This window comes from Pogoniulus pusillus, chromosome 41, assembly GCF_015220805.1.
Source record: "Pogoniulus pusillus isolate bPogPus1 chromosome 41, bPogPus1.pri, whole genome shotgun sequence".
NCBI classification, from domain to species: Eukaryota; Metazoa; Chordata; class Aves; order Piciformes; family Lybiidae; genus Pogoniulus; species Pogoniulus pusillus.
Genome location: NC_087304.1, coordinates 3,927,285 through 3,952,619, shown reverse-complemented (window position 1 = coordinate 3,952,619; position 25,335 = coordinate 3,927,285). Strand labels below are relative to the sequence as shown.

Here is a 25,335-nt window from a genome sequence, read left to right as displayed (position 1 = left end):
TTTGAGAAGGGAGACTAACTGCTGGCTTAAAGGGGGAATTAAAATCGGCCTCAAAACATAAACCTGAAGCTCCCAAACTGAGATTTTCTTTTTGCCTCAGCTTAAGGCAAATAAAAAACCCCAATTCAGTCTCAAGACATAAACCTGAAGCTCCCAGACTAAGATTTTCTCTTTGCCTCAATTTAAGGGGAGAAAAAAATCAGTCTCAAGATATAAATCTGAAACTCCCAGACTAAGATTTTTTCTTTGCCTCAATTTAAGGGGGAAAAAATCAGTCTCAAGATATAAATCTGAAGCTCCTAAACTGAGATTTTCTTTTTGCCTCAGCTTAAGGCAAATAAAAAAACCCAATTCAGTCTCAAGATATAAATCTGAAGCTCCCAAACTGAGATCTTCTTTTTGCTTCAGCTTAAGGCAAAATAAAACCCCAACCCAGTCTCAAGTTATAAACCTGAAGCTCCCAAACTGAGATTTTCTTTTTGCCTCAACTTAAGGGAGAAAAAAATCAGTCTCAAGATATAAACCTGAAGCTCCCAGACTAAGATTTTCTCTCTGCCTCAGCTTAAGGCAAAAAAAAAAAACCCCAACCCAGTCTCAAGATGTGAACCTGAAGCTCCCAGACTAAGATTTTCTCTTTGCCTCAATTTAAGGGGACGAAAAATCAGTCTCAAGATATAAACCTGAAGATCCTAAACTGAGATTTTCTTTTTGCCTCATCTTAAGGCAAATAAAAAAACTCAATTCAGTCTCAAGATATAAACCTGAAGCTCCCAGACTGAGATTTTCTCTTTGCCTCAATTTAAGGGGAGAAAAAAATCAGTCTCAAGATATAAATCTGAAGCTCCTAAACTGAGATTTTCTTTTTGCCTCAGCTTGAGGCAAATAAAAAAACCCAATTCAGTCTCAAGATATAAACCTGAAGCTCCCAAACTGAGATTTTCTTTTTGCCTCAACTTAAGGGAGGAAAAAATCAGTCTCAAGATATAAACCTGAAACTCCCAGACTAAGATTTTCTCTTTGCCTCAATTTAAGGGGACAAAAAATCAGTCTCAAGATATAAACCTGAAACTCCCAGACTAAGATTTTCTCTTTGCCTCAGCTTAAGGCAAATAAAAGCATCAGCCTCAAAACATAAACCTGAAGCTCCCAGACTGAGATTCTCTCTTTACCTCTGCTGGGTGACTTTTTGGTGTCAGCTTGCTTCAGTTTCATTTGCATTCAGACTTGTCTCAGGTTTTACAGCTCCACATCTAGTGGGAGGTGGGCATGGAAGGGAAGGTGTCTTGGAAGCCCTTCTCTGTGCTCAGCTACTTCAGGCTGGCTTCAGTGAGCCTCCAAATCGATCCTTTGGTGTTGAGGGAGTCGAGGATGAGCGAAGTTTGACTTCTGCCACAGGTGTAGGACCAAGATGTGTGGCTCTGTGACACCAGCAGGGACGTGGTGGCTCCAGCACCTCATTGTTTCATTTTGCAACTCTTGGTCCCCCTTTCAACCAGTCCAACACATCCAGCTGCTTCTCACCTCTTGGTTTTGCTGTCCCAAGGGATGGGAAATCTCTTTGGAGCGTTAGGAGAAGGTGTTTTGCATTTGCCTTTCGGCGTGTGCAGACTTGGGCATGCTCTGGTTTCCTCTTGTCAGCCTTTAGAGTTCATCTTCTCAAAGCTCTTCCTCTGAGCTTTGGAAATATTCATCTTTTTAAACCGAATCTGAGTTTTCTCAGGTAGCTGCAGGATCTTGGCCTTAAAGGTGGAAGCCAACACAAAAGCAAACGAGGGCTTGACAGGTGGAATTTCTTTGTCCCTGCTTCCTCCCTGCCAAACTGGAACCATCCCCAGTGCCTTCGTGGATGGTGACAACAGCAGCAGCCACCAGAGAGGAATGCAGCAGTCAGGTCCCTCAGACTTCACAGGGGACTCCCACAGACAGTCCCTGCTTTGCATTTCCCTGCTGTGCCATTTACATCTCATGAATTCCTCTCCTAGCACCGTGTCCCTGTCCTGGGGCCCCTCCTGCCAGCTCTGTTTGCTGTGCCAGGGTCCAAGCCAGCGCCAAATCCCAGTGCTGGGCTACAGCAGCTGGAAAGGGTGTAAGGTGCAGGCAAGGGGCCAGGGGCCGTGGAGCAAATTGTCCCTTAGCATCAGATCTGCCCTCTCACAGGGCGTTTTGCAGGCAGAGCTTAGAAGTGTGGGGGCTTTGGTGCAGAGCAGTGTGGGGGCTTTGGTGCAGAGCAGTGTGGGGGCTTTGGTGCAGAGAAGTGTGGGGGCTTTGGTGCAGAGAAGTGTGGGGCTTTGGTGCAGAGCAGTGTGGGGGCTTTGGTGCAGAGAAGTGTGGGACTTTGGTGCAGAGAAGTGTGGGGGCTTTGGTGCAGAGAAGTGTGGGGCTTTGGTGCAGAGCAGTGTGGGGGCTTTGGTGCAGAGAAGTGTGGGACTTTGGTGCAGAGCAGTGTGGGGCTTTGGTGCAGAGCAGTGTGGGGGCTTTGATGCAGAGCAGTGTGGGGCTTTGGTGCAGAGCAGTGTGGGGGCTTTGGTGCAGAGAAGTGTGGGGGCTTTGGTGCAGAGAAGTGTGGGGCTTTGGTGCAGAGAAGTGTGGGGGCTTTGGTGCAGAGCAGTGTGGGGCTTTGGTGCAGAGCAGTGTGGGGCTTTGGTGCAGAGCAGTGTGGGGGCTTTGATGCAGAGAAGTGTGGGGGCTTTGGTGCAGAGCAGTGTGGGGCTTTGGTGCAGAGAAGTGTGGGGCTTTGGTGCAGAGAAGTGTGGGGACTTTGGTGCAGAGCAGTGTTGGGCTTTGGTGCAGAGCAGTGTGGGGCTTTGATGCAGAGAAGTGTGGGGGCTTTGGTGCAGAGCAGTGTGGGGGCTTTGGTGCAGAGCAGTGTGGGGCTTTGGTGCAGAGCAGAAGTCCCATCTTGATCAAGGGACTTGACACTGCATGTCCCTCAGCAGGGGTGGGACGGGAGGATGGGTTGGTCCCTCTCCAGGCTGAACATGCTCTTCGAGTCGCTGTTAGATCACATTCTCTACGTGAAGGTCCATTAAAAATGCACTTTCTGTCTATCCTGGCATGGGTAACCCCCAAATGGCAATTTATGGCCACACTAAAAGCCATGAGCAGCCAAGGCTGTGGGTCAGGGCTATCCATTGGGGTGAACCTCCCGCAGCCGGGAGCCTTCACTGCCACTAAAAGTCACCTCCACACTCACTCCCCTCTCTGTGACAGCTTCTCCAGGGCCCAGCCTGGCTGGCTGCTTGTGCAACTCGGGGGCAGGGAGATTGAGGGGCGCCAGGCATTGTCTTTAAATAGTCTGACGCTTGTAGCACCTCGGAAGCGCTGACAGCTGCTAGGTTCCATCACAACCTGAGGAGGTTTCCTTGCTGGCTTTTTTTTTTGGCTAAAAACATAGCTTTGTTTCAGGGACTGCAGCAGGTTGTTTTCTTTCGTTATTTTTGGTGGTGGTAGTTTTTTTTTTCCCCTCCTCCCCTCCACAGTTTTTAGTACTCCAAAGCTAAAAGCATCCCACGGTGGTGAGGAGTCGAGGCGCGGGCAGGGCACTGCTGCTGCTGCTGCTGCTGCCGATTCAACTCGCAGCTTCTCCTCGCTCAGCCAAAGTTTCTGCTGCAGGCAGCTGAGTTCTATTTAAACCCAAGGTCTGTATTTTTTTTTTTTGCTTCATCTTCTTCTTCCCCTTCTTTCCCTCCCTCTAAACAAATGCCAGCGCAGTTAACTGGCTGGCTGGCAGCCAGCTGGAGAGAAGCTGTGCCCAGCCCAGCGTGCCAGGGCTTGCTGTGGGTGCTGCTGGAACCTCTCAAAGCCTCCCTCTCTGCCCTGGCTCTCCAGCTTGGTCAGCACACAGGGCTGGGTGATCCTGGATTAGGTTTCTGCTATTTGAAACACATGCAAGGTTTCATTCTGTAATCTGGTGCTCTGCTGGTGCTCTGCTGTGGTTTATTTGGGCTGGCAGGTCTTGAGTCCTGTCTTCAAACAGGCACTGCTCATGGAATCATGCTTGGAAAAGAGCTTTAAGATCATTGAGTCCAACTATAGCTCAACTCCTGTGACCATTGGGCTGCATCCTGAACCACCACATCTGCAGCTTCACAGCATCATAGAATCAGGCAGAGTTGGAATGGACCACAAGGAGCAGGCAGTTCCAACCCCCCTGCCATGCCCAGGGACACCCTACCCTAGAGCAGGCTGCCCACAGCCTCAGCCAGCCTGGCCTCAAACACCTCCAACCATGGGACCTCAACCACCTCCCTGAGCAACCCCTGCCAGGCTCTCACCACTCTCCTGCTCAACAACTTGAACACTTCCAGGGATGGGAACTCCACCACCTCCCTGGGTGGCCTGTCCCAATCCCTGACCACTCTTGCAGCAATGAAACTTTTCCTCATCTCCAATCTACACCTCCCCTGGCATAACTTAAGCTCCTTTCCTCTTATCCTATCCCTGGTTTACTTGGGAGAAGATTCAACTTATTGGGGAGGCTCCAAACATGGAAGTGTTAAAACCAGGTTGAATAGGGTTTGGAGCAACCTGATCTAGTTGAAGGTGTCCATGCCCATATCAAGGGTTGGAGCTAAGTGGTTTTTAAGGTCCCTTCCAAGCCAAACCAGGCTGTGATTTTGTATTTTATGGAATCAGACAGGTTGGAAGAGAGCTCCAAGCTCAAATAGCCCAACCTGTCCCCTAGCCCTGGCCAACCAACCAGACCATGGCACTCAGTGCCCCAGCCAGGATTGGCTTCAACACCTCCAGCCACAGCCACTCCACCACCTCCCTGGGCAGCCCATTCCAGTGCCAATCACTCTCTCTGCCAGCAACTTCCTAACAACATCCAGCCAGACCCTGCCCTGCCACAGCTTCAGCCTGGGTCCCCTTCTTCTGTCGCTGGCTGCCTGGCAGCAGAGCCCAACCCCACCTGGCTACAGCCTCCCTGCAGGCAGCTGCAGACCTGTTTGCCTAAGAATGTGCTGGCACTGGGCTGGTCCTGCCTAAGTAGCACATGAGCTAAGCCATAAATGCATAAGTGGATGACAAGGAGCATATGAATGATGTCAGAGCTACATAAACAGATGACCAAACATTTCTTCAGCTTGAGCTTGATACACTGAAGAAAGAGGAATCCTTCCCTATGGGGCTTTACCTATCTCCTCTTGGCACAGAAAGCAGAGAGGGGATTGAGGGCACTGTGCCAGGCAGGGGGCAAAACACAGCCTGGGCTGAGACCCAAGCAGTGTGGGCAGCAGGTGGAGAGAGGGAATTTTGCCCCTCTCTGCTCTGCTGAGACCTCACCTCGAGTACTGTGTCCAGCTATGGGGCCCCTAGCACAAGAAGGACATGGACCTGCTGGAGAGGATCCAGAGGAGGCCACCGAGATGATGAGAAGCTGGAACACCTCTGCTCTGGGACAGGCTGGGACAGTTGGGGACTGTTCAGCCTGGAGAAGTGAAGGTTCCTCAAATGAGATGACCTCAAAGGGCATCTTGTCCAACACTCCTGCAGGCAGCAGGGACACTTCCAGCTAGAGCAGGCTGCCCAAGGCTGATTGTGACTATCTCTAGAGACAGAGCCTCAACCTCCTCCCTGGGCAGCCTGTTCCAGTGTCTCCCCACCCTCACTGTGCAGAACTTACTCCTAATGTCCAGCCAAAACTTACCCTCCCCCAGTTGCAAACCATTGCCTCTTCTGCTATCACCACAGGGCCTTCTAACCAGTCCCTCCCCAGCTCTCCTGTAGGTCTCCTTCAGATACTGAAATGCAGCTCTGAGGTCTCTTCATCATTAAGTGCCCCAGCCAGGCTTTGCTTGGACAGCCACTCCAGCACCTCCCTGGGCAGCCCATTCCAGTGCCAATCACTCTCTCTGACAGCAACTTCCTAACAACATCCAGCCTCAACCTGCCCTGCCACAGCTTCAGCCTGGGTCCCCTTCTTCTGGCCCTGGCTGCCTGGCAGCAGAGCCCAACCCCACCTGGCTACAGCCTCCCTGCAGGCAGCTGCAGGCAGCAATCAGCTCTGCCCTGAGCCTCCTCACATGCAGGCTGCACCCCCCCAGCTCCCTCAGCCTCTCCTCACAGGGCTGTGCTCCAGGCCCCTCCCCAGCCTTGCTGCCCTTCTCCAAACACCTTCCAGCACCTCAACAGCTCTCTGCAATTCAGGAGCCCAGCACAGGACACAGCACTCTTCTCTCCTGAGCTGCCTCGGATGGTAGAGTCAGTAAAAACCAACTAACCCCCCCCAGTTTTGTTGCCCTTCTCTGCACCCACTCCAACCCCTCAAGGTCCTTGGAGTGAGGATTCCAAAACTGAAGCCAGGATTCTACTGTGGCCTCACCACAGCTGAGTACAGAGGGACAATCACTTCATGGGAGAGGCAGAGCAGAGGCTGTCTCATGACAGAGACCAAGGTTAATTTTTTTTGTGCTGGCAACGTTTTGTATCATCACAGAAACCTCCTCTGCAGTCCCCATCCAAGGCATTCCAGTGTGGTGCCTCATCAGCTGGTGCTGCGTCATCCCAGGCTGTTGGGAAGCTGTCTCCACAGCTGTGTGTTACTAGGGAAGAGCTCCTGTGCCTTCCAGCAGGATCTCTGGGGGAGCTGAGATTCATAGGTGCATGGAATGGGTTGGAAGGGACCTTTGATGAAGCTGGGGAGGGGCCTGGAGCAGAGCCCTGTGAGGAGAGGCTGAGGGAGCTGGGGGGGTGCAGCCTGCATGTGAGGAGGCTCAGGGCAGAGCTGATTGCTGCCTGCAGCTGCCTGCAGGGAGGCTGTAGCCAGGTGGGGTTGGGCTCTGCTGCCAGGCAGCCAGGGCCAGAAGAAGGGGACCCAGGCTGAAGCTGTGGCAGGGCAGGTTGAGGCTGGATGTTGTTAGGAAGTTGCTGGCAGAGAGAGTGATTGGCATTGGAATGGGCTGCCCAGGGAGGTGGTGGAGTGGCTGTGGCTGGAGGTGTTGCAGCCAAGCCTGGCTGGGCACTGAGTGCCATGGTCTGGTGCTTGGGCAGGGCTGGGGGCTGAGTTGGGCTGTTTGAGCTTGGAGCTCTCTTCCAACCTGCTTGATTCTATGGTTCAAGATCATCCAGTTCCAACTCCCCTGCCACGGACAGGGACACCTTCACCAGCCCAGGCATGGTCCTGCTTTAGCAGAGGGGTTGGACTGGATGACCTCTGGAGGTCCCTTCCAAGCTCTACCATTCAGTGGTTCCCCTTGACTGATGCTTCTGAAGATGCCAACCAATTTAAGAGCCTCTCCAGCCCTCATTTACCAGCCAAGGCTGCTTGAGATTTTGTTTTCAGGCTCCCATAGGAAGCTGCTTTTAGCTCCCACAGACACAAACTGATTTCAACTGAGTTTCAAAGAGTATCACAGAAGGGTTTGAGTTGGAAGAGACCTTCAAGATCATCCAGTGGCAACCCATGTGCCATGGGCAGGGACACCTCCTGTCAGCCCAGGTTGCTCAAGGCCTCATCCCACCTGGCCTTGAACAGCTGCAGGGAAGGGCCATCCACAACCTCCCTGTGCCAGGGTCTCCCCACCCTCACTGTCCACAATTTCTTCCTCCTCTCCAGTCTCAATCTCCCCTCTCCCAGCTGCTATTCCATGAATGGGAAGCACATTTTGACATCTTCCCCTCACATGGCCTGTAATTGTGCCAGGGGAGGGTTAGGTTGGAGATGAGGAAGAATTTCTTTGCTGCAGGAATGGTCAAGGACTGGCACAGGCTGCCCGGGGAGGTAGTGGAGTCCCCATCCCTGGAGGTGTCCAAGAAGCTTGTGGCCATGGCAGTTCAGGACATGGTTTAGTGGCCACGGTGATGCTGGGTTGATAGTTGGGCTCGATGATCTTGGAGGGGCTTTTTCCATCCCAACCAACGCTCTGATTCCTTCTCTGCCTCTAGAGGTGTGTGGATGCTCCTCTCCTCTCCAGCTCCTGCTCTTCCTGCTGCTGTCGGGTTTACAAGTGGAGCATTCTTAGCATTCCTTCCAGCCTGCACGGCGGCTCCGAGCCCCCTAATTACAGAGCTCCACAACAACTCGCCGGCAAATTAACATCAGAATGGATCTTGAGGTTCTGTAATGACTCAGAAATGTCACTGAGCTGGAAGAGTGCTGGGCTCTGCCTGTCAGCAGCCTTCCCTGCCAGGGCAGCAGCCTGCAGCCCCTGCCGCCTTCTCCTGCCCTTTGGAATCTTCCTGCAGGTGAAACATTTCTTGTCCTGAGCTTCCCCCATCCTTAGCAGCAGCTTCCTCCTCTGCTTGTCCAGGGTTGTTCTGCTTTAGGTTCGGGAGTGTCCCCGAGGTTTTGGGAGCAGGCTCTCGAGGGGGGTCTCAATATGTCACTGAATTTCTGTGCCCAGCTGAAGTTGCCGTTTCTAAATGGCATCCCTGCCACTTCTCACCACCCACAGCTGCTGCTTGCTTTTGTCTTCTCCCTGTTTTGATTTCCCTTTTGTTTCTTCAGGCAAAATTGTCTACTGGAATTGCTGCAAGGGCTGCCCGTGGCAGTGATGGGGATGCTCCTGGCAGAACTGGTTCACAGGAGGGAGGGGAGCAGAGAGCCTTGCACGCTGTGTAGTCTCTCAAAATCTACCTTAGCTTGCCCTTAGCATCCTCTCTGCTGTCCATCTCCACAGCTTTGTGGCTCATCCTGGCAAAATCACCATCCCAGGAGAGCTTTCAGCTCCCTCCCCCTCTGCTCTGCCCTAATGAGGTCACATCTGCAATGCTGGGTCCAGTTCCAGGCTGTCCAGTTCAAGAGAAGCAGGCAACTGCTGGAGAGAGTCTAGTGGAGGCTACAAAGCTGCTGAGGGGCCTGGAGCAGCTCTGTGAGGAGAAAAAGCTGGAGAAGAGCAATCCCAGAGGGGATCTGAGCAATGCTCAGCAAGAGCTAAAGGAGCTGTGGAGGGCAAGAGGATGGGGCCAGGCTCTGGCAATGTTCAGCAAGAGCTAAAGGAGCTGTGGTGGGCAAGAGGATGGGGCCAGGCTCTGGCAATGCTCAGCAAGAGCTAAAGGAGCTGTGGTGGGCAAGAGGATGGGGCCAGGCTTTGGGCAATGCTCAGCAAGAGCTAAAGGAGCTGTGGAGGGCAAGAGGATGGGGCCAGGCTCTGGCAATGCTCAGCAAGAGCTAAAGGAGCTCTGAAGAGCAAGAGGATGGGGCCAGGCTTTGGGCAATGCTCAGCAAGAGCTAAAGGAGCTGTGGAGGGCAAAAGGATGGGGCCAGGCTCTGCTACGTGGTGCCCAGGGACAGGACAAGAGGCAGTGGGCACAGAAGGGAAGCCAGGAGGTTCCACCTGAACAGGAGGAGAAGCTTGTTTGGTGTGAGGGTGCTGAAGGCCTGCAGCAGGCTGCCCAGAGAGGTTGTGGAGTCTCCTTCTCTGCAGAGCTTCCAACCCCCCCTGGCCATTGTGCTCCTGGGCAAGCTGCTGTGGGTGCCCTGCTGGAGCAGGGAGGTTGGAGTGGATGATCTCCAGAGGTCCCTTCCAGCCCCAGCATGCTGGGATTCTGTGAAGGGTCACCTCTCAGCACTGGGAGGGCTGGAGACAGCAGGAGCAGTTCTGATGTTTCAGTTGCTCATTCTGAGCTTTCAACTTCAGTCAGGATTTGAGGCTCCCTGCGCAGGCAGCGCAGAGTCAGTTACCCTCAGAGGTTGGCTCAGAGCAGCTGCAGCTGCTTGGTACAGCCAAAAGGAGATCTTCAGCCCCTAATGAGGACACTTGGGGTAGGTGGCTAATGCTGGAGAGGTCTACACCCCATAACACCTGCATCAAGAGCATCCTGAAGCTGAGCTGGGTCTATTCAAACCCTTTGCAGCTCTCTCACCGTTTCCAGCTGGGTGCAGGCAACGTTGGCTGGAGGGAAGAGAAGAGAAGAGGCTGCTCTGGATTGAGGCTGCTGCCTTTTTGGGGAAGGGGAAGAGAAAGGAGGTGGTGGGGTGGGGGGAAGGAATGAAATAATAGTTAATACTTAATGCATATGAGCAGCAGAGCTGCTCCTTGGGTTGCCTAGCAGCAGTTAGACAAGAGAATCAAAAGAGCTGAGTGAATGTGGCTGGAGCTGGTTTCTTGGTCTGCTGGTGGAATCTGACCCAGTGCAGGCCTTTTTTTTTTGGGGGGGTGGGGATGGTGGTGGGAAAGGAGGGAGAAGATGTTGGAATTTCCCACTCATGGCCATTTTAGCTCCTGTCAAATCCTCTCCCCCCCCCACCCCCCATCTGGTTTTCCCATTCTGTTTTGCAAGTGTAACTTGGAAAGCTGTGGCCAAAGGGAGGTGTTAAAAGGTTTTTTGGGTTTGGTGTTTGTGTGATTCCTGGAGATGGAATGGAGGGGGAAAAAAATGTCTCTGCAAGCAACTTTTTCCTTCCTTTGAGGAGTTTATCTGTCACAGCCTGGAGAGCATTAGCATGGCAGGGCCTCTGCTCTGGAAAAGAGCTGCTCTGGTCACACTTCACTCCTGCCAGAAGTGGATGGGCTTTGGAGTCTTGGGGAAGGGCAGGGGAAGGGAAAGTGAGGGGAGGAAGGGGAGGAAGGGGAGGAAGAGGAGGAAGGAGAAGAAAGGGAGGAAGGGGAGGGAGAAGAGCAGGAGGGAGGGAGAAGAGTGGGATGAAGGGGGAAGAGAGGGAGGGGGAAGAGTGGGATGAAGGGGGAAGAGAGGGAGGAAGAAGAGTGGGATGAAGGGGGAAGAGAGAAAGAGAGGGAGGGGGAAGAGAGGAAGAGGGGAAGAGGGAGGGAGAAGAGTGGGATGAAGGGGGAAGAGAAGGAGGGGGAAGAGAGGAAGAGGGGAAGAGAGGGAGGAAGAAGAGTGGGATGAAGGGGGAAGAGAAGGAGGGGGGAGAGGGGAAGAGAGGGAGGGAGAAGAGTGGGATTAAGGGGGAAGAAAAGGAGGGGGAAGAGAGGAAGAGGGGAAGAGAGGGAGGAAGAAGAGTGGGATGAAGGGGGAAGAGAGGAAGAGTGGGAGGGGAAGGAGAGGGAGGGAGGAGAGGGAAAGAGAGGGAGGGAGAAGAGGGGAAGAGGGAGGAAGGAAGGGCAGAAGGAAGGAAGGAGGGAAGGAGGAAGGAAGAGAGGAGGGAGGAAAAGAAAAGAGGGAGGGAGGAAAGAAGAGAGGAAAAGAGGGAGGGAGGGAGAGAGGGAGGGAGGGAGAGAGGAAAGGAGGGAGGAAGGAAGAGAGGAAGAGAAGGAGGGAGGAAGAGAGGAAGAAAAAGAGAAGAGAAATGAGCAGAAATAAAGAAAAAGGCAAGCCAAGGAAAGGAGGAGGTTGAGCAGCTCTGTGGCTGCATATGAAGCCTTAGCTTGGATGGAAACCCACTGGGAGATAAAAATAAGGGAGCTGAGTGGAACTGGAGACTTTCTGGAATTGGGTTCTTCTCTTCAGTGCTTTGTCAGTAGGTGCTGGGAAGCTGGAAAGCCTTTTTTGCCAGCTCTGTGGCAGCACAGGAGGCAGCAACCCAAGCCCTAAAGCTTCCCCTCCCCCTGCATCCCCACTTGAGAGGTGTCAGCTCTCAATTTTCATCTCTTCTCTCCATCACAGCAGTAACTTTTTAGCATATTAAAGCAGGAATGGGGGCACTTAGCAGGAAGGAATGGAATGAGAAGGATCTTGGATTGAATTTGCCAGTCTTAATAAAGAATAAGCACAGTGGAGCTTTCAGGGCAGCCCTGAAGTGAGTTGTGATAAGGTCTTGGGTCAGTGCCAGCAAAGATGACACTCCAGGAAATTTGGTGGAGTGATCAAGGAGTGAGAGGGCCTGGACAAGTGAATTTGGCTGGGACTAGAGTGAGACCAGAGATAGCAAAATGTTGGTTGTAGACTCATAGGATCAGTCAGAGATGGAAAAGACCACAAGGAGCAGCCAGTTCCAAACTCCCTGCCATGCCCAGGGACACCCTACCCTAGAGCAGGCTGCACACAGCCTCAGCCAGCCTGGCCTCAAACACCTCCAGGCATGGGGCCTCAACCACCTCCCTGGGCAACCCCTGTCAGCCTCTCACCACTCTCCTGCTCAGCAACTTCCTCCTCACCTCCAGTTTGAGTTCTGTTCATCTCTGATTGCCTGGAGAACAGGGCTGGGGAGGAGCAGCTGAAGGATCAGAGGATACTCAGTCTGAAGAAAAGGGGACTGAGGGGAGACCTCATTGCTCTCTGCAGCTCCTTGGAAGGAGGTTGGAGTGAGGTAGGGTTGGTCTCTTCTCCCTAGGATCAGGTGATAGAAGGAGATGAAATGGCCTGAAATTGTGCCAGGGGAGGGTTAGGTTGGAGATGAGGAAAAACTTCTTTGCTGGAAGAGTGGTCAGGGATTGGCAGTGGTGGAGTCCAGGTGGGGTTGGGCTCTTCTCCCAGGCAACCAGCAACAGAACAAGGGGACCCAGCCTCAAGTTGTGCTGGGGTAGGTCTAGGCTGGCTGTGAGGAGGAAGTTGCTGGCAGAGAGAGTGATTGGCACTGGAATGGGCTGCCCAGGGAGGTGGTGGAGTGGCTGTGGCTGGAGGTGTTGCAGCCAAGCCTGGCTGGGGCACTTAGTGCCATGGTCTGGTGGCTGGGCAGGGCTGGGTGCTAGGTTGGACTGGATGAACTTGGAGCTCTCTTCCAACCTGCTTGATTCTCTGATTCTCTGATTCTTGGCACCATTAGTAAATGAACACCAGAAAAGCCCCAAAGGAAGCACTAAAAGCATCTCCCACTTGGAAACCAGCAGCTTCACTGAGCAGCTCTCTCCTTACTCATTGTGAAGGGGAACTGATGGGACCCCAAAGCTTAGATTTCAATGTCAGAAGGTACAAATCCTGCCCAGATTCTGTTCCTATTGAATTGGAGGACCTGTGACAACAGCCTGTGGCCTTAGTGGTGATTAGCAAGCACAGCAGAACCTTTCTGGTTTGGATCACACCACTGTGGCCAGGACAATGATCTGTTCCCAGCAGCCCAACAAAAGCCTCTCTTTAGTCTTTATTTCCCTTCAAACCCTCTGGGTGTTTGTCAATCTTTGCTTCTCATCAGTTGCTTCCAGTTTTAATGTGGGGAAAAAAGTGCAAAGCAGAGAATTTAGAGCAGTTTCCCCTCTTCATGGAACTAGAAGAAATCATCTTTCTGCTGTGTTTCTCCTCTTGGTGGAATGAGTTGAGTTGGAAGGGACCTTCAAGACCATCCAGTTCCAACTCCCTGCCATAGGCAGGGACACCTCTACCAGCCCAGGTTGCTCAAGGCCTCATCCAGCCTGGCTTGGAAGACCTCCAGGGATGGGGCATGAGCAGGGACACCTCTCAGCTAGACTTGGTTGCTCAACACCTCTGGGGTTGTTCAGCTTGGGGGAAGAGAAGACTCCAGGGAGACCTCAGAGCTGCCTGCCAGTGCCTGAAGGGATCCTGCAGGGAGGCTGCAGAGAGACTTTTGCTGAGGGGCTCTGAGCCAGGCCAAGGGGGAATGGTTTGGAGCTGAGGTAGAGCAGAGGGAGAGTGGAGCCGAGGAAGGAGTTGTGCAGTGTGAGGGTGCTGAGAGTCTGGCCCAGGCTGCCCAGGGAGGCTGTGGCTGCCTCCTGCCTGGGGGTTTGATGGTGCCTGGAGCAACCTGGGTTAGTGGAGGTGTCCCTGCCCCTGGCAGGGGGTTAGAAATGGATGATCTTAGAATAGGATCCTCCAGTCAGTCAGGGTTGGAAGGGAGCACAAGGAGCAGGCAGTGCCAACCCCTGCCATGCCCAGGGGCATCCTACCCTAGAGCAGGCTGCACACAGCCTCAGCCAGCCTGGCCTCAAACACCTCCAGCCATGGGGCCTCAACCACCTCCCTGGGCAACCCCTGCCAGGCTCTCACCACTCTCCTGCTCAGCAACTTCCTCCTCACCTCCAGCCTCACTCTCCCCACCTCCAGCTCTGCTCCATTCCCCCCACTCCTGCCACTCCCTCACAGCCTCCAAAGTCCCTCCCCAGCTTTTCTGTAGCCCCCTTCAGATGCTGGCAGGCCACAAGAAGGTCACCTGGGAGCCTCCTCTGCTCCAGCCTGCACAGCCCCAACTCTTTCAGGCTGTGCTCACAGCAGAGCTGCTGCAGCCTCTCAGCATCCTCCTGGCCCTGCTCTGGACACTCTCCAGCATCTCCACAGCCCTCTTGGCCCAGGGGCTCCAGAGCTGGATGCAGGACTCCAGGTGGGGTCTGAGCAGAGCAGAGCAGAGGGGCAGAATCCCCTCCCTGGCCCTGCTGGCCACACTGCTGCTGCTGCAGCCCAGGCTCTGCTTGGCTCTCTGGGCTGCAAGTGCTCACTGCTGGCTCCTGCTGAGCTTCTCCTCCAGCAGCACCCCCAAGTGCCTCTGCTCAGGGCTGCTCTCCAGCCTGGCACTGCCCAGCCTGGATTGGTGCTTGGCATTGCCTCACCCCAGCTGCAGGACCTTGCCCTTGATCTCTTTGAACCTCCTGAGCTTGGCTTGTGCCCACCTCTGCAGCCTGCCCAGCTCCCTCTGGCTGGATCCTGCCCTCCAGCCTGGCTGCTGCTCTCAAATGATCTTCCAAGCCAAACCTGCTTTGTGGCTACCTCTGGCCTTGTGGCGTTTCAAACTGGGAAAAGCAGGGACCAGAGAGCTTCACCTCACAACCAGTTCCTGGCATCTCCCAAAAGAGATGAACTCCTTCATTATATACAGAGAAAGATCCATTTTAACCCCCAACCTCCAGCACCACCACACAACAACAGGAGGGCTTCTTTCCCGGGCATCTGCTTTGAAGGCAACCCCTTTATTCTGCAATAACAAACGAACCAAATCAACTCCGAAAGCAAAACAAAAGCCCCAAAGCCTCCCTCCCTCCTCGCCGCGCATCCTCCTCCCTCCGCGCCGCGCATCCTCCCTCCGCTCCCTCTGCTCCCTCCCTCCCCCCGCGGTTACTATAGCAAAGCAATTATTTGTCGGTCCTCCTGGGCTTCTGAAAATACCCGCTGACATATTTAGTGCTGGCTGGCGGCTGGGATGGAGCTGTTTGGTTTGGGAAGCTCTTCCCTCGTCGCCCGGCAACGCTCCGGGAGCCGGGAGGGGACCGAACGGCGTCGCCGCGGCAACGGCTGCGGCTCCCCAAACAGCGCCCGGCGAAGCGCCGCAGCCTGCCCGCGCAGCCCCCCCCCCAGGGCCCAACCCTGCCCTGGCAGCGGCCAAACTCCGCTGGGCTCTTGGGGAGAGAGAAAGAGGAAGGCTGCGAAGGTGTTGGGAGGGTTGGAGAGCTTCTGCTGCCAGCTCCCGGCCCCCTCCGCCCCTGCTGCTCCCGGGCGAGCTGCTGCGGGTGCCCTGCTGGAGCTGGGGGGGGATGGAGTGGGTGAGCTCCAGAGGTCCCTGGGTGAGCTCTAGTGGGCCTGGAATGATCGCCAGGGGTCCTGGAATGATCGCCAGGGGTCTTGGAATGATCGTCAGGGGTCCTCGAATGATTCCAGAGGTCCCTAAGTGATCTCTAGAGGTCCTGGAATGATTCCAGAGGTCCCTAAATGATCTCTGGAGGTCCTCAAATGATTCCAGAGGTCCCTAAGTGATCTCTAGAGGTCCTGGAATGATTCCAGAGGTCCCTAAATGATCTCTAGAGGTCCTGGAATGATTCCAGAGGTCCCTAAGTGATCTCTAGAGGTCCTCGAATGATTCCAGAGGTCCCTAAATGATCTCTGGAGGTCAAATGATTCCAGAGGTCCCTAAATGATCTCTAGAGGTCCTCAAATGATTCCAGAGGTCCCTAAGTGATCTCTAGAGGTCCTGGAATGATTCCAGAGGTCCCTAAATGATCTCTGGAGGTCAAATGATTCCAGAGGTCCCTAAATGATCTCTAGAGGTCCTCGAATGATTCCAGAGGTCCCTAAGTGATCTCTAGAGGTCCTGGAATGATTCCAGAGGTCCCTAAATGATCTCTAGAGATTCCTGGATGATCTGCAGAGGTCCCCAAGTGATCTCCAGAGACTCCTGAGTGATCTCTAGAGGTCTCTGGATGATCTCTAGAGGTCTCTGGATGATCTCTAGAGATTCCTGGATGATCTGCAGAGGTCCCTAAGTGATCTCTAGAGGTCCTGGAATGATTCCAGAGGTCCCTAAATGATCTCTACAGATTCCTGGATGATCTGCATAGGTCCCTAAGTGAGCTCCAGAGACCCCTGAGTGATCTCCAGAGGTCTTTGAATGATCCCTAGAGGTCCCTGGATCATCTCCAGAGGTCCCTGATTGTTTTCAGAGGTCCCTGGATGATCTCTAGAGGTCCCTGAGTGATCTCCAGAGGTCTCTGAATGATTCCAGAGGTTCCTGGATGATTTCCAGAGGTCCCTGGGTGGTCTCTAGAGGTCCATGAATGATCTCTAGAGGTCCCTGGATGATCTCCAGAGATCCCTGGATGATCTCCAGAGGTCCCTGATTGTTTCCAGAGGTCACTGGATGATCTCTAAAGGTTCCTGAGTGATCTCCAGAGGTCTCTGAATGATTCCAGAGATTCCTGGATGATCTCCAGAGGTCCCTAAGTGATCTCCAGAGACCCCTGAATGACCTCTAGAGAGCAGGCAGGAGGAAAGGGCCCTGGGGGTACTGATAGATAGTAGCTGAAGATAAGGCAGCAGTGCCCAGGTGGGCAGCAGAGCCAATGGCATCCTGGTCTGGCTCAGGAGCAGTGTGGGCAGCAGGACAAGGGAGGTTCTTGTGCCCCTGTGCTCAGCACTGCTCAGGACACCCCTGCAGTGCTGTGTCCAGTTCTGGGCTCCTCCATTGCAGAGAGATGCTGAGGTGCTGGAAGGTGTTTGGAGAAGGGCAGCAAGGCTGGGGAGGGGCCTGGAGCAGAGCCCTGTGAGGAGAGGCTGAGGGAGCTGGGGGGGTGCAGCCTGCAGCAGAGGAGGCTCAGGGCAGAGCTGATTGCTGCCTGCAGCTGCCTGCAGGGAGGCTGTAGCCAGGTGGGGTTGGGCTCTGCTGCCAGGCAGCCAGGGCCAGAAGAAGGGGCCCCAGGCTGAAGCTGTGGCAGGGCAGGTTGAGGCTGGATGTTGTTAGGAAGTTGTTGTCAGAGAGAGTGATTGGCACTGGAATGGGCTGCCCAGGGAGGTGGTGAAGTGGCTGTGGCTGGAGGTGTTGCAGCCAAGCCTGGCTGGGGCACTGAGTGCCATGCTCTGGTTGACTGGACAGGGCTGGGTGCTAGGTTGGGCTGTTTGAGCTTGGAGCTCTCTTCCAACCTGCTTGATTCTATGATTCTGTGATTCTCAACTGGCTCTTAAGGAGCCTCCAAACTATCCAGCCAGCACAGGGAACATTCCTTGCTCTCTCCTGCCTGTCTCAAAGTTACCACTCAAGACCCAGCAGTGAGCTGCTGTTACCCAACAATTCCTTGTCTCCCTCTATATATAACTGGACTTGATTCCATGAAATCTAACCCAAGGCTGGGCTGTGTATTTGTATTTTGGTGTATTATTAACTTGCTAATAAAAGCCACTTCCAAATTGGTATTTTTCCATGAGGAACAGGTTTCTTTGGGGGGGGGTGGAAGGGAAAGGGGGGGGGGAAATAAACAAGTTAAATAAATAAATCAGCATCCAACCAACTTCATTCCCCCCCCCCCCCTCCAGCTCTGCTGCTGCCCTTGAAATGTGTGTTTGGGGTTTATCTGTGTTTCCAGGTAACTGGAGCACTCAGGCAGGCTCCTGCTTCCAATTAATTCAGCCTAATCAGTGGGAGGCTCTGGTGCCTTCTCTGCCTTTGAAATCACAGAGGGTAGAGGTTGGAAAGGGACCTCCAGAGATGATCCAGTCCAAGCCTATCCCCTATGTTGGAAGGGACCTCCAGAGATGATCCAGTCCAATCCTATCCCCTAGGTTGGAAGGGACCTCCAGAGATGATCCAGTCCAATCCTATCCCCTAGGTTGGAAGGGACCTCCAGAGATGATCCAGTCCAATCCTATCCCCTAGGTTGGAAGGGACCTCCAGAGATGATCCAGTCCAATCCTATCCCCTATGTTGGAAGGGACCTCCAGAGATGATCCAGTCCAAGCCTATCCCCTAAGTTGGAAAGGGACCTCCAGAGATCATCCAGTCCAACCCACACCTGAGGTTGGAAGGGACCTCCAAAGATAATCCAGTCCAACCCACACCTGAGGTTGGAAGGGACCTCCAGAGACCCCATTCAGTCCAACTCCTCCCTGCCAGAGCAGGGTGACCCAGGGCAGCTCAGACAGGCACACATCCAGGTGGGTTTGAAAGCCTCCAGAGAAGGAGACTCCACAGCCTGCCCCAGGGCTCTGCCACTCTCACCACAAGGAAGTGTTTGCTCAGCTTTACTCCTCAGGTCCCTCTGGTTGACAGCATCCAAGGCTAATGATGGATTGAAAGGGCTCCAGGGACACTTTAGAGCAGCTTTCCACTGCCTGCAAGGAGCTAGAGGAGAGCTAGGGAGGAACTTTTGGCAAGGGCTGGGAGTGCCAGGACAAGGGGAAAGGCTTTGAGCTGAAAGAGGGGAAACTGAGACTGGAGATGAGGAAGAAATTCAGGACAGGGAGGGTGGCAGAGGCTGCCCAGGGAGGTTGTGGCTGTCCCCTCCCTGGAGGTGTTCAAGGCCAGGCTGGATGAGACCTTGAGCCACCTGGGCTGGTGGGAGGTGTCCCTGGGCATGGCAGGAGGTTGGCACTGGATGATCTTGAAGATCCCAACCCATTCTGTGAATGAAACACTCCTGATCCAAGCCCTGCTGAGGGCAAGATGTCAAACAAAGCCAAAGCTAAAACTGCTGAGTGCAAGAGAGACTATTTCAGGAGGTCTCCTTCAGTCCAGCAAACGCAGCCTGGAGTGTGGTGGGTGAAGCTGATGCAGAGTGAGCCAAGCAAGTCCAAATCCACTCTTCCCTGCATGCCTGTTGTGACTTTCAGTCACTTCTGAGAGTGTTGGAGTCTCAGTGGTGAATCTATTCAGTGTCCAACCCCCTCCAGCTCCTTTTGCTGTAGTCAGGGCAGCAAAGAGCACTCAGAGCCCATAGAAAATGTGCTGCTGAAACTGCATTTTCCTTCCTCCTGAATTCACTTTCTGCTGCTCTGCTTTTGCTATTTATCTAAGCTCCAAGCCAACTAAACCTGAAGAAAAGTTCCAGGAACCAAATAACTGTTTTCATATGGAAGCCTTCCTCTTAAAGGCATGCAAGAAATGCACCCAAGCAAACACACAAAGGCAGGAAAGACAAAGCTTGGGGTTGAAGTCTGAGCCTGGAGAGAGAAGTTGTGGGTCAGAAATGAGTCATTTTATCAATTCAACTCCAAAGCTTCCCTTGAATTTCAGGGAATAATCAGGAGGGCAGGAGGTTTCTGTGGCTGTTGCATGAAACTGTAGATGGAAATGAGTCCTGCTCGGAATGGTTTGCATTGGGAGGGTCACCCAGGAACACATCCAGGTGGGTGTTGAAAGCCTTCAGAGATGGAGACTCCACAACCTCTCTGGGCAGCCTGCTCCAGGCCTCCAGCACCCTCACAGCAAACAAGTTGCTCCTCATGCTGAGGTGACACTTTCTGGCTTCCAGCTTGTACCTCTTGTTCCTTGTCCTGTTGCTGAGCACCACCAAGAGCCTGGCACCTTCACCCTGGCACCTTCACCCTGGCACCCAGCCCTCAGATATTGATAGACATTGATAAGGTCTCCTCTCAGCCTTCTCTCCTCCAGGCTAACCAGCCCCAGGGCTCTCAGTCTCTCTTCACAGCAGAGATGTTCCAGTCCCTTCAGCATCCTCATAGCCTCCATTGGTTTCTCTCCAGCAGGTCCTTGTCTCTCTCCAGCTGGGGAGCCCAAACCTGGACACAGTACTCATGGAATAGTAGCATAGAATCAGTCAGGGCTGGAAGGGACTACAAGGATCACAGAATCACACAACCAAGCAGGCTGGAAGAGAGCTCCAAGCTCAAACAGCCCAACCTAGCTCCCAGCCCTGGCCAAGCACCAGACCATGGCACTCGGTGCCCCATCCAGGCTTGGCTTCAGCACCTCCAGGGACAGCCACTCCACCACCTCCCTGGGCAGCCCATTCCAGTGCCAATCACTCTCTCTGACAACAACTTCTGCTGCCTCCTCTTCAGCTTCTCTCTCCCAGCACTCCCAGGGCCCTCTCTGCCTGGCTGCTCTCAGCCACTCTGGCCCCAGCCTGCAGTGCTGCTTGGGGTTGTTGTGGCCGAAGTGCAGAACCTGCCCTTGGCCTTGTTCAGTCTCATCCCCTTGGCCTCTGCCCACCCATGCAGCCTGGCCAGGTCCCTCTGCAGGGCTCTGCTCCCCTCCAACAGCTCCACAGCTGCTCCTAGCTTGGTGCCATCTGCAAACTTACTGATGATCGATGCCAACCCCCCTGCCATGGGCAGGGACACCGCCCACTGGATCAGGCTGCCCACAGCCTCAGCCAGCCTGGCCTCAAACACCTCCAGGGATGAGGCTTCCAACACCTTCCAGGCAACCCCTGCCAGGCTCTCACCACTCTCCTGCTCAACAACTTCCTCCTCCCCTCCAGCCTCACTCTCCCCACCTCCAGCTTTGCTCCATTCCCCCCACTCCTGCCACTCCCTCACAGCCTCAAAAGTCCCTCCCCAGCTTTCTTGTAGCCCCCTTAAGGTACTGCAAGGCCACAATAAGGTCACCTCAGAGCCTTCTCCATGGTGTGGCAGGAGTCTTCTCCACGCTGTTGCAGGTGTGGCCTCACCAGGGCAGGATGGAGAGGCAGGAGAAGCTCTGGGAAGAACCCAGGGTAAATCCAGCAGGATCCTTGCTGTGGCTGGGATCAGCTGCACTTAGCAGCCGTTGGAGGGCTGAGTGTTTAGCTCCCAAACGTTTGCATTGAGTGCTCAGGAGCTGAGAAAGTTTCCACTGAAACACTCTGTGGGATAAATCCTTGCAGCTCCTTCTGCTCTGCGTGGCAGAGCTCCGTGGGCACAGCACCTGGGGGCACCCCTCTGACTGCCAGGGGCTCTCTTGCATCCCTCCTGCTCTTTCTGGCAGCTCAGGGACCGCTTGCAGAGGATGCTGCTGACTGACAAAGTCTCTGTGCGGTGTTCTCATGCTGCCCTCCTCCTTTTCTCCCCCCTCCCTCTCTCTCTCCCTGCAAACCTGAATCCGGAGGATGTTTTCAAACCCTCTCTTATCTCTCTTTCCCCAGCATTTTGGAGCTGGTTTGAGCAGGAGAGATGAACAAAGCCCAGGCTATTGACATGGTAGGCAAGGTGGCTGCTGAATGGAAGGGTGACAAGTGGAGTTTTTATCAGCCCTGCAGGCTTGTAAGATTACCTCTGCTCTTTCTCAGATGCATTCAGACTTTGACAGCCCTCTGAGATCAGGCAGAAAGTTCTTTACCTAAGGGACAATTGTGGCTTGTTTTGAGGAGGGGGAAAGGGAAGCATCCTGGTCAAGGTCACGGAGCAAGCTGGTGGCAGGAGCAGAAATAACCTCCAGAAGTTATTAAGGTTTGGGTTTTATTTTCCCTATTTCCTTTCCTGGCACCACTGTTTGCTTGGATACCGAGAGAGCTGTGTGTAAACAGAAGGTTTCCAGAGGCAGCAGCCTCCTTTATCTGCCTGGTTCATTCACTTGCTGATGCAAAAGCTGCAAGCCAGATCCCTGCCGTGCCTGGCAGGGAGGCGATGCTCCATGTGACATCACTCAGCACCTTGTGCAAGCAGAGGCTCTGAAACTTGTCTCTGTCTCAAACATCAGCTCCATGGGACATCACTCAGCACCTTGTGCAAGCAGAGGCTCTGAAACTTGTCTCTGTCTCAAACATCAGCTCCATGGGACATCACTCAGCACCTTGTGCAAGCAGAGGCTCTGAAACTTGTCTCTGTCTCAAACATCAGCTCCATCACAGTATCACAGTATCACAGTGTCACCAAGGTTGGAAGAGACCTCAGAGCTCATCAAGTCCAACCCTTTAGCACAGAGCTCAAGGCCAGACCATGGCACCAAGTGCCACGTCCAGTCCTGCCTTGAACAGCTCCAGGGACGGCGACTCCACCACCTCCCCGGGCAGCCCATTCCAGTGTCCAATGACTCTCTCAGGGAAGAACTTTCTCCTCACCTCCAGCCTAAATTTCCCCTGGCACAGCCTGAGGCTGTGTCCTCTTGTTCTGGTGCTGGCCACCTGAGAGAAGAGAGCATGCAGCATGGCAGTGTGGAGCTCTGCTCCTTCCTCCCACAGCAAGGAGTTCTTGTCCAACTTGGTTTCTGATAGGAACCTTGAGTAAAATGCTTCATCTGCTGTGATTTCTCATCCTCCTTTCTATGAGTCATTTGCTGTACTTGGGAGAATCATAGAATCAACCAGGTTGGAAGAGAGCTCCAAGCTCATCCAGTCTAACCTAGCACCCAGCCCTATCCAGTCAGCCAGACCATGGCACCAAGTGCCTCATCCAGGCTTTTTTCCATGGGACATCACTCAGCACCTTGTGCAAGCAGAGGCTCTGAAACTTGTCTCTGTCTCAAACATCAGCTCCATGGGACATCACTCAGCACCTTGTGCAAGCAGAGGCTCTGAAACTTGTCTCTGTCTCAAACATCAGCTCCATGGGACATCACTCAGCACCTTGTGCAAGCAGAGGCTCTGGAACTTGTCTCTGTCTCAAACATTAGCTGCTGGAGCAGAGTCCTTCTCACCAGGGACCAGGTTGCCCAGGGAGGCTCTGGATGCCTCCTCCCTGGAGGTGTTCAAGGGCTGGGCTGGTTGAGAGGTGTCCTTGCCCACGGTGGGGAGGTTGGAGTAGATCATCTCTGAGGTTTCTTCCAACCTGAGCCCTTCCATGGTGCTATGATAAGGCAAAGGGGGGGTGAAAAAATGCCATCTAAACCCTGCTCTTACCCTCCCAAGCTCCGGAGTTGTCCTCCCTCTGCCACCATCGTTTTCCAGCTCTACTTTTTGGTTATATTTAGAAGTGCATTTTCTGTTCCTTCCCTCTCCTTTCTGTGGAACAATTGTGCAACTTTCTTTTTTTATTAATATAATCCTTGTCTTAAAATTAGCTCTGAGCCTAAAAGGAGCCCTGGGTGCAGGAAGGCAGCTACCTTCCTTCCTCCCCTTGCACCTTCCACTGGGATTCTGTTCCCGTCAAACTCCGCTTCCTGGGGCGTCCTCTGGGGTGTGTGGCTCTGCTTTCCCTGCTGATCTCCCTCTCTCTCTCCCCTCTGCTCTCTCCCTTCCAGCAGTGAGCATGCAGAGTTCAGAGGGAGGATCAGAATCAGCAGCTTCTGTGGCACTTCACACTTCAGCAGCAGTCCAAGCCCCGGTGGTGCAGCCGGTGCCAGCCTCGCAGCAGGTAAGGTACCAGCAGCTGGGGATGCTGTTTCCATGGAGAAGGGATCTGTTTTCCTGCCAGAGGGATTTTCATCCAGGGGCTTGATGTGAGGAAAAGGATTGTTGATGAGCTTGTTGAGGTAGTGAGGGGAACCTTTGTCCAGCTGTGGGATCCTCAATGCAGGAGGGATATTGACCTGCTGGAGGGGGGAATCCATAGAGATGAGCAGAGGGCTGGAGAACCTCTGCTATGGGGACAGGCTGAGAGAGTTCAGGCTGGAGAAGAAAAGGCTCCAGGGGGACCTTAGAGTTGCATTTCAGTATCTGAAGGGACCTGCAGAAAGGCCTGTGGGGCTAGGATGAGGAGCAATGGTTTGAGACTGGAGCAGGGCAGGGTTGGGTTGGACTTCAGGAGGAGGTTCTGCACAACAAGGAGGAGGAGACTGGCACAGGCTGCCCAGGGAGGTGGTTGAGACCCCATCCCTGGAGGCACTCAGGATCAGCCTTGCTGTGGCCCTGGGTCCTGGAGATGTCCCTGCTGAGTGCAGGGGGATTGAACAAGCTGCCCTTGGAGGGTCCTTCCCAACCTGCTGCAATCTGTGAAGCTGTGACTTTGTGTTGCTGAAGGCCAAGGGTTAAGCCTGAAGACACATGACTGAGTGACCCATGGAAGTGCCTTCCTGTCACTTTGGTGACTCTTGCTGTCATTCTTTGATGTGCCAGTAAAAAAAACAGGAGACAAGGAAAGAGTCCTCTGCAAATCAGGTGCTGAGCTGCAGAGGGAAGAGGTGGAGGGAGAACTGAAGCAGAGAGAAGGTGGAGGAGCCATGTGCTGGTCTCTTCCTTTGGTAGGTGGCTCCTGACATTTGCAATCGAGGAGGAGGATTCACAATTCCTACCCATCAACATGAAGCACTTGGGAGCTCTTCTGATAGGAGAGGAGTGATAACTTCAGCTGATGAATGGAAACTGCCTGGTGCAAACCAGGAAGGGTTAAGTCCAGCTGGTTCCTTTTTATCCCTTTTGAGGAACCAGCAGAAGAAGTTTCTGTTGCAGGAAGTTGGAGGGATGGGTGGGGAGGAAAGGGACCTGGGGGTACTGATAGATAGTAGCTGCAGATGAGCCAGCAGTGTGCCCAGGTGGCCAAGAGAGCCAATGTGCTTACTCTACAAGTTGTGTGTCCAACCTCAGACTGAGATTGCTGAGTGCTGCACCAAGAGCAGAGGGTGCTGAGCTCAGGCTGCTGTCCTGTGCAGATCCTATTGGAAGGATGGAGACTGCAGGATGGCTCAGGGGTGCAGCTGCTGCTGGAGGAGGAGGAGGCAAATTCCCATGGGAGTGTTTGAGAGAGAAACCCTCCTGTGCTGTGCTGGAGCCTGGAAGTGAGTGTGTGTCACTGTCTCTTCTTCTTTCAGAGGGTTCTGGTCCAAGCAGCAGGCTCTGCTCCCAAAGGAGCTCAGATGCAGCAGATCTCTGTCCCCAGAGTTCATCAGGTTCCACAACAGGTAATATCTCCAGGGTGAGACACCACATGGAGACTCCCACCCTGTCTACACGACCCCAGAGCCCACATGGCTTTTGACACTGGGCCAGAGAGAGCTGCTTAGGGAAGCTGAGGCCTTTGAAGGCTTCTGTGCAGTTAGAGAAGTGGAGATGGCTGCAAGCAGCTTCCTTCAGCTCATTCTCCCTTTCTTAGCCTGATGGCAAATGAGCCTCTCAAGAGGGAAAAAACCTTTTGTGGCTTTCCTCCTTCTCTGAAGGAGATTTCATGAGACTTGTTCAGTATCTTCACTGATGATCTGGAGCAGGGGATTGAGTCCAGCAGCAGTAAGGTTGTAGATGGCACCAAGCTAGGAGCAGCTGTGGAGCTGTTGGAGGGTAGCAAAGCCCTGCAGAGGGACCTGGCCAGGCTGGATGGGTGGGCAGAGGCCAAGGGGATGAGACTGAACAAGGCCAAGGGCAGGTTCTGCACTTTGGCCACAACAACCCCAAGCAGCACTGCAGGCTGGGGCCAGAGTGGCTGAGAGCAGCCAGGCAGAGAGGGAGCTGGGGGTGCTGGGAGAGAGGAGCTGCAGAGGAGGCAGCAGTGCCCAGGTGGGCAGCAGAGCCAATGGCATCCTGGGCTGGCTCAGGA

General features: G+C 53.8%; 1 protein-coding gene across 5 annotated transcripts in view; it reads left to right on the top strand.

Annotated features, from left to right (window-relative positions):
* The window catches only part of RFX2 (regulatory factor X2), a 57,056-nt gene that overhangs the window by 1,579 nt on the left and 30,142 nt on the right, over positions 1-25,335 (top strand). For 4 of the 5 annotated variants that reach the window (XM_064175130.1, XM_064175127.1, XM_064175132.1 and 1 more), the window contains exons 2-3: positions 23,111-23,223; positions 24,617-24,706. In XM_064175130.1, coding sequence (XP_064031200.1) covers positions 23,119-23,223; positions 24,617-24,706 — 195 coding nt within the window. In that variant the 5' untranslated portion in view covers positions 23,111-23,118. The remainder of the gene's footprint in view (positions 1-23,110; positions 23,224-24,616; positions 24,707-25,335) is intronic. The other variant, XM_064175129.1, reaches the window with a different exon arrangement.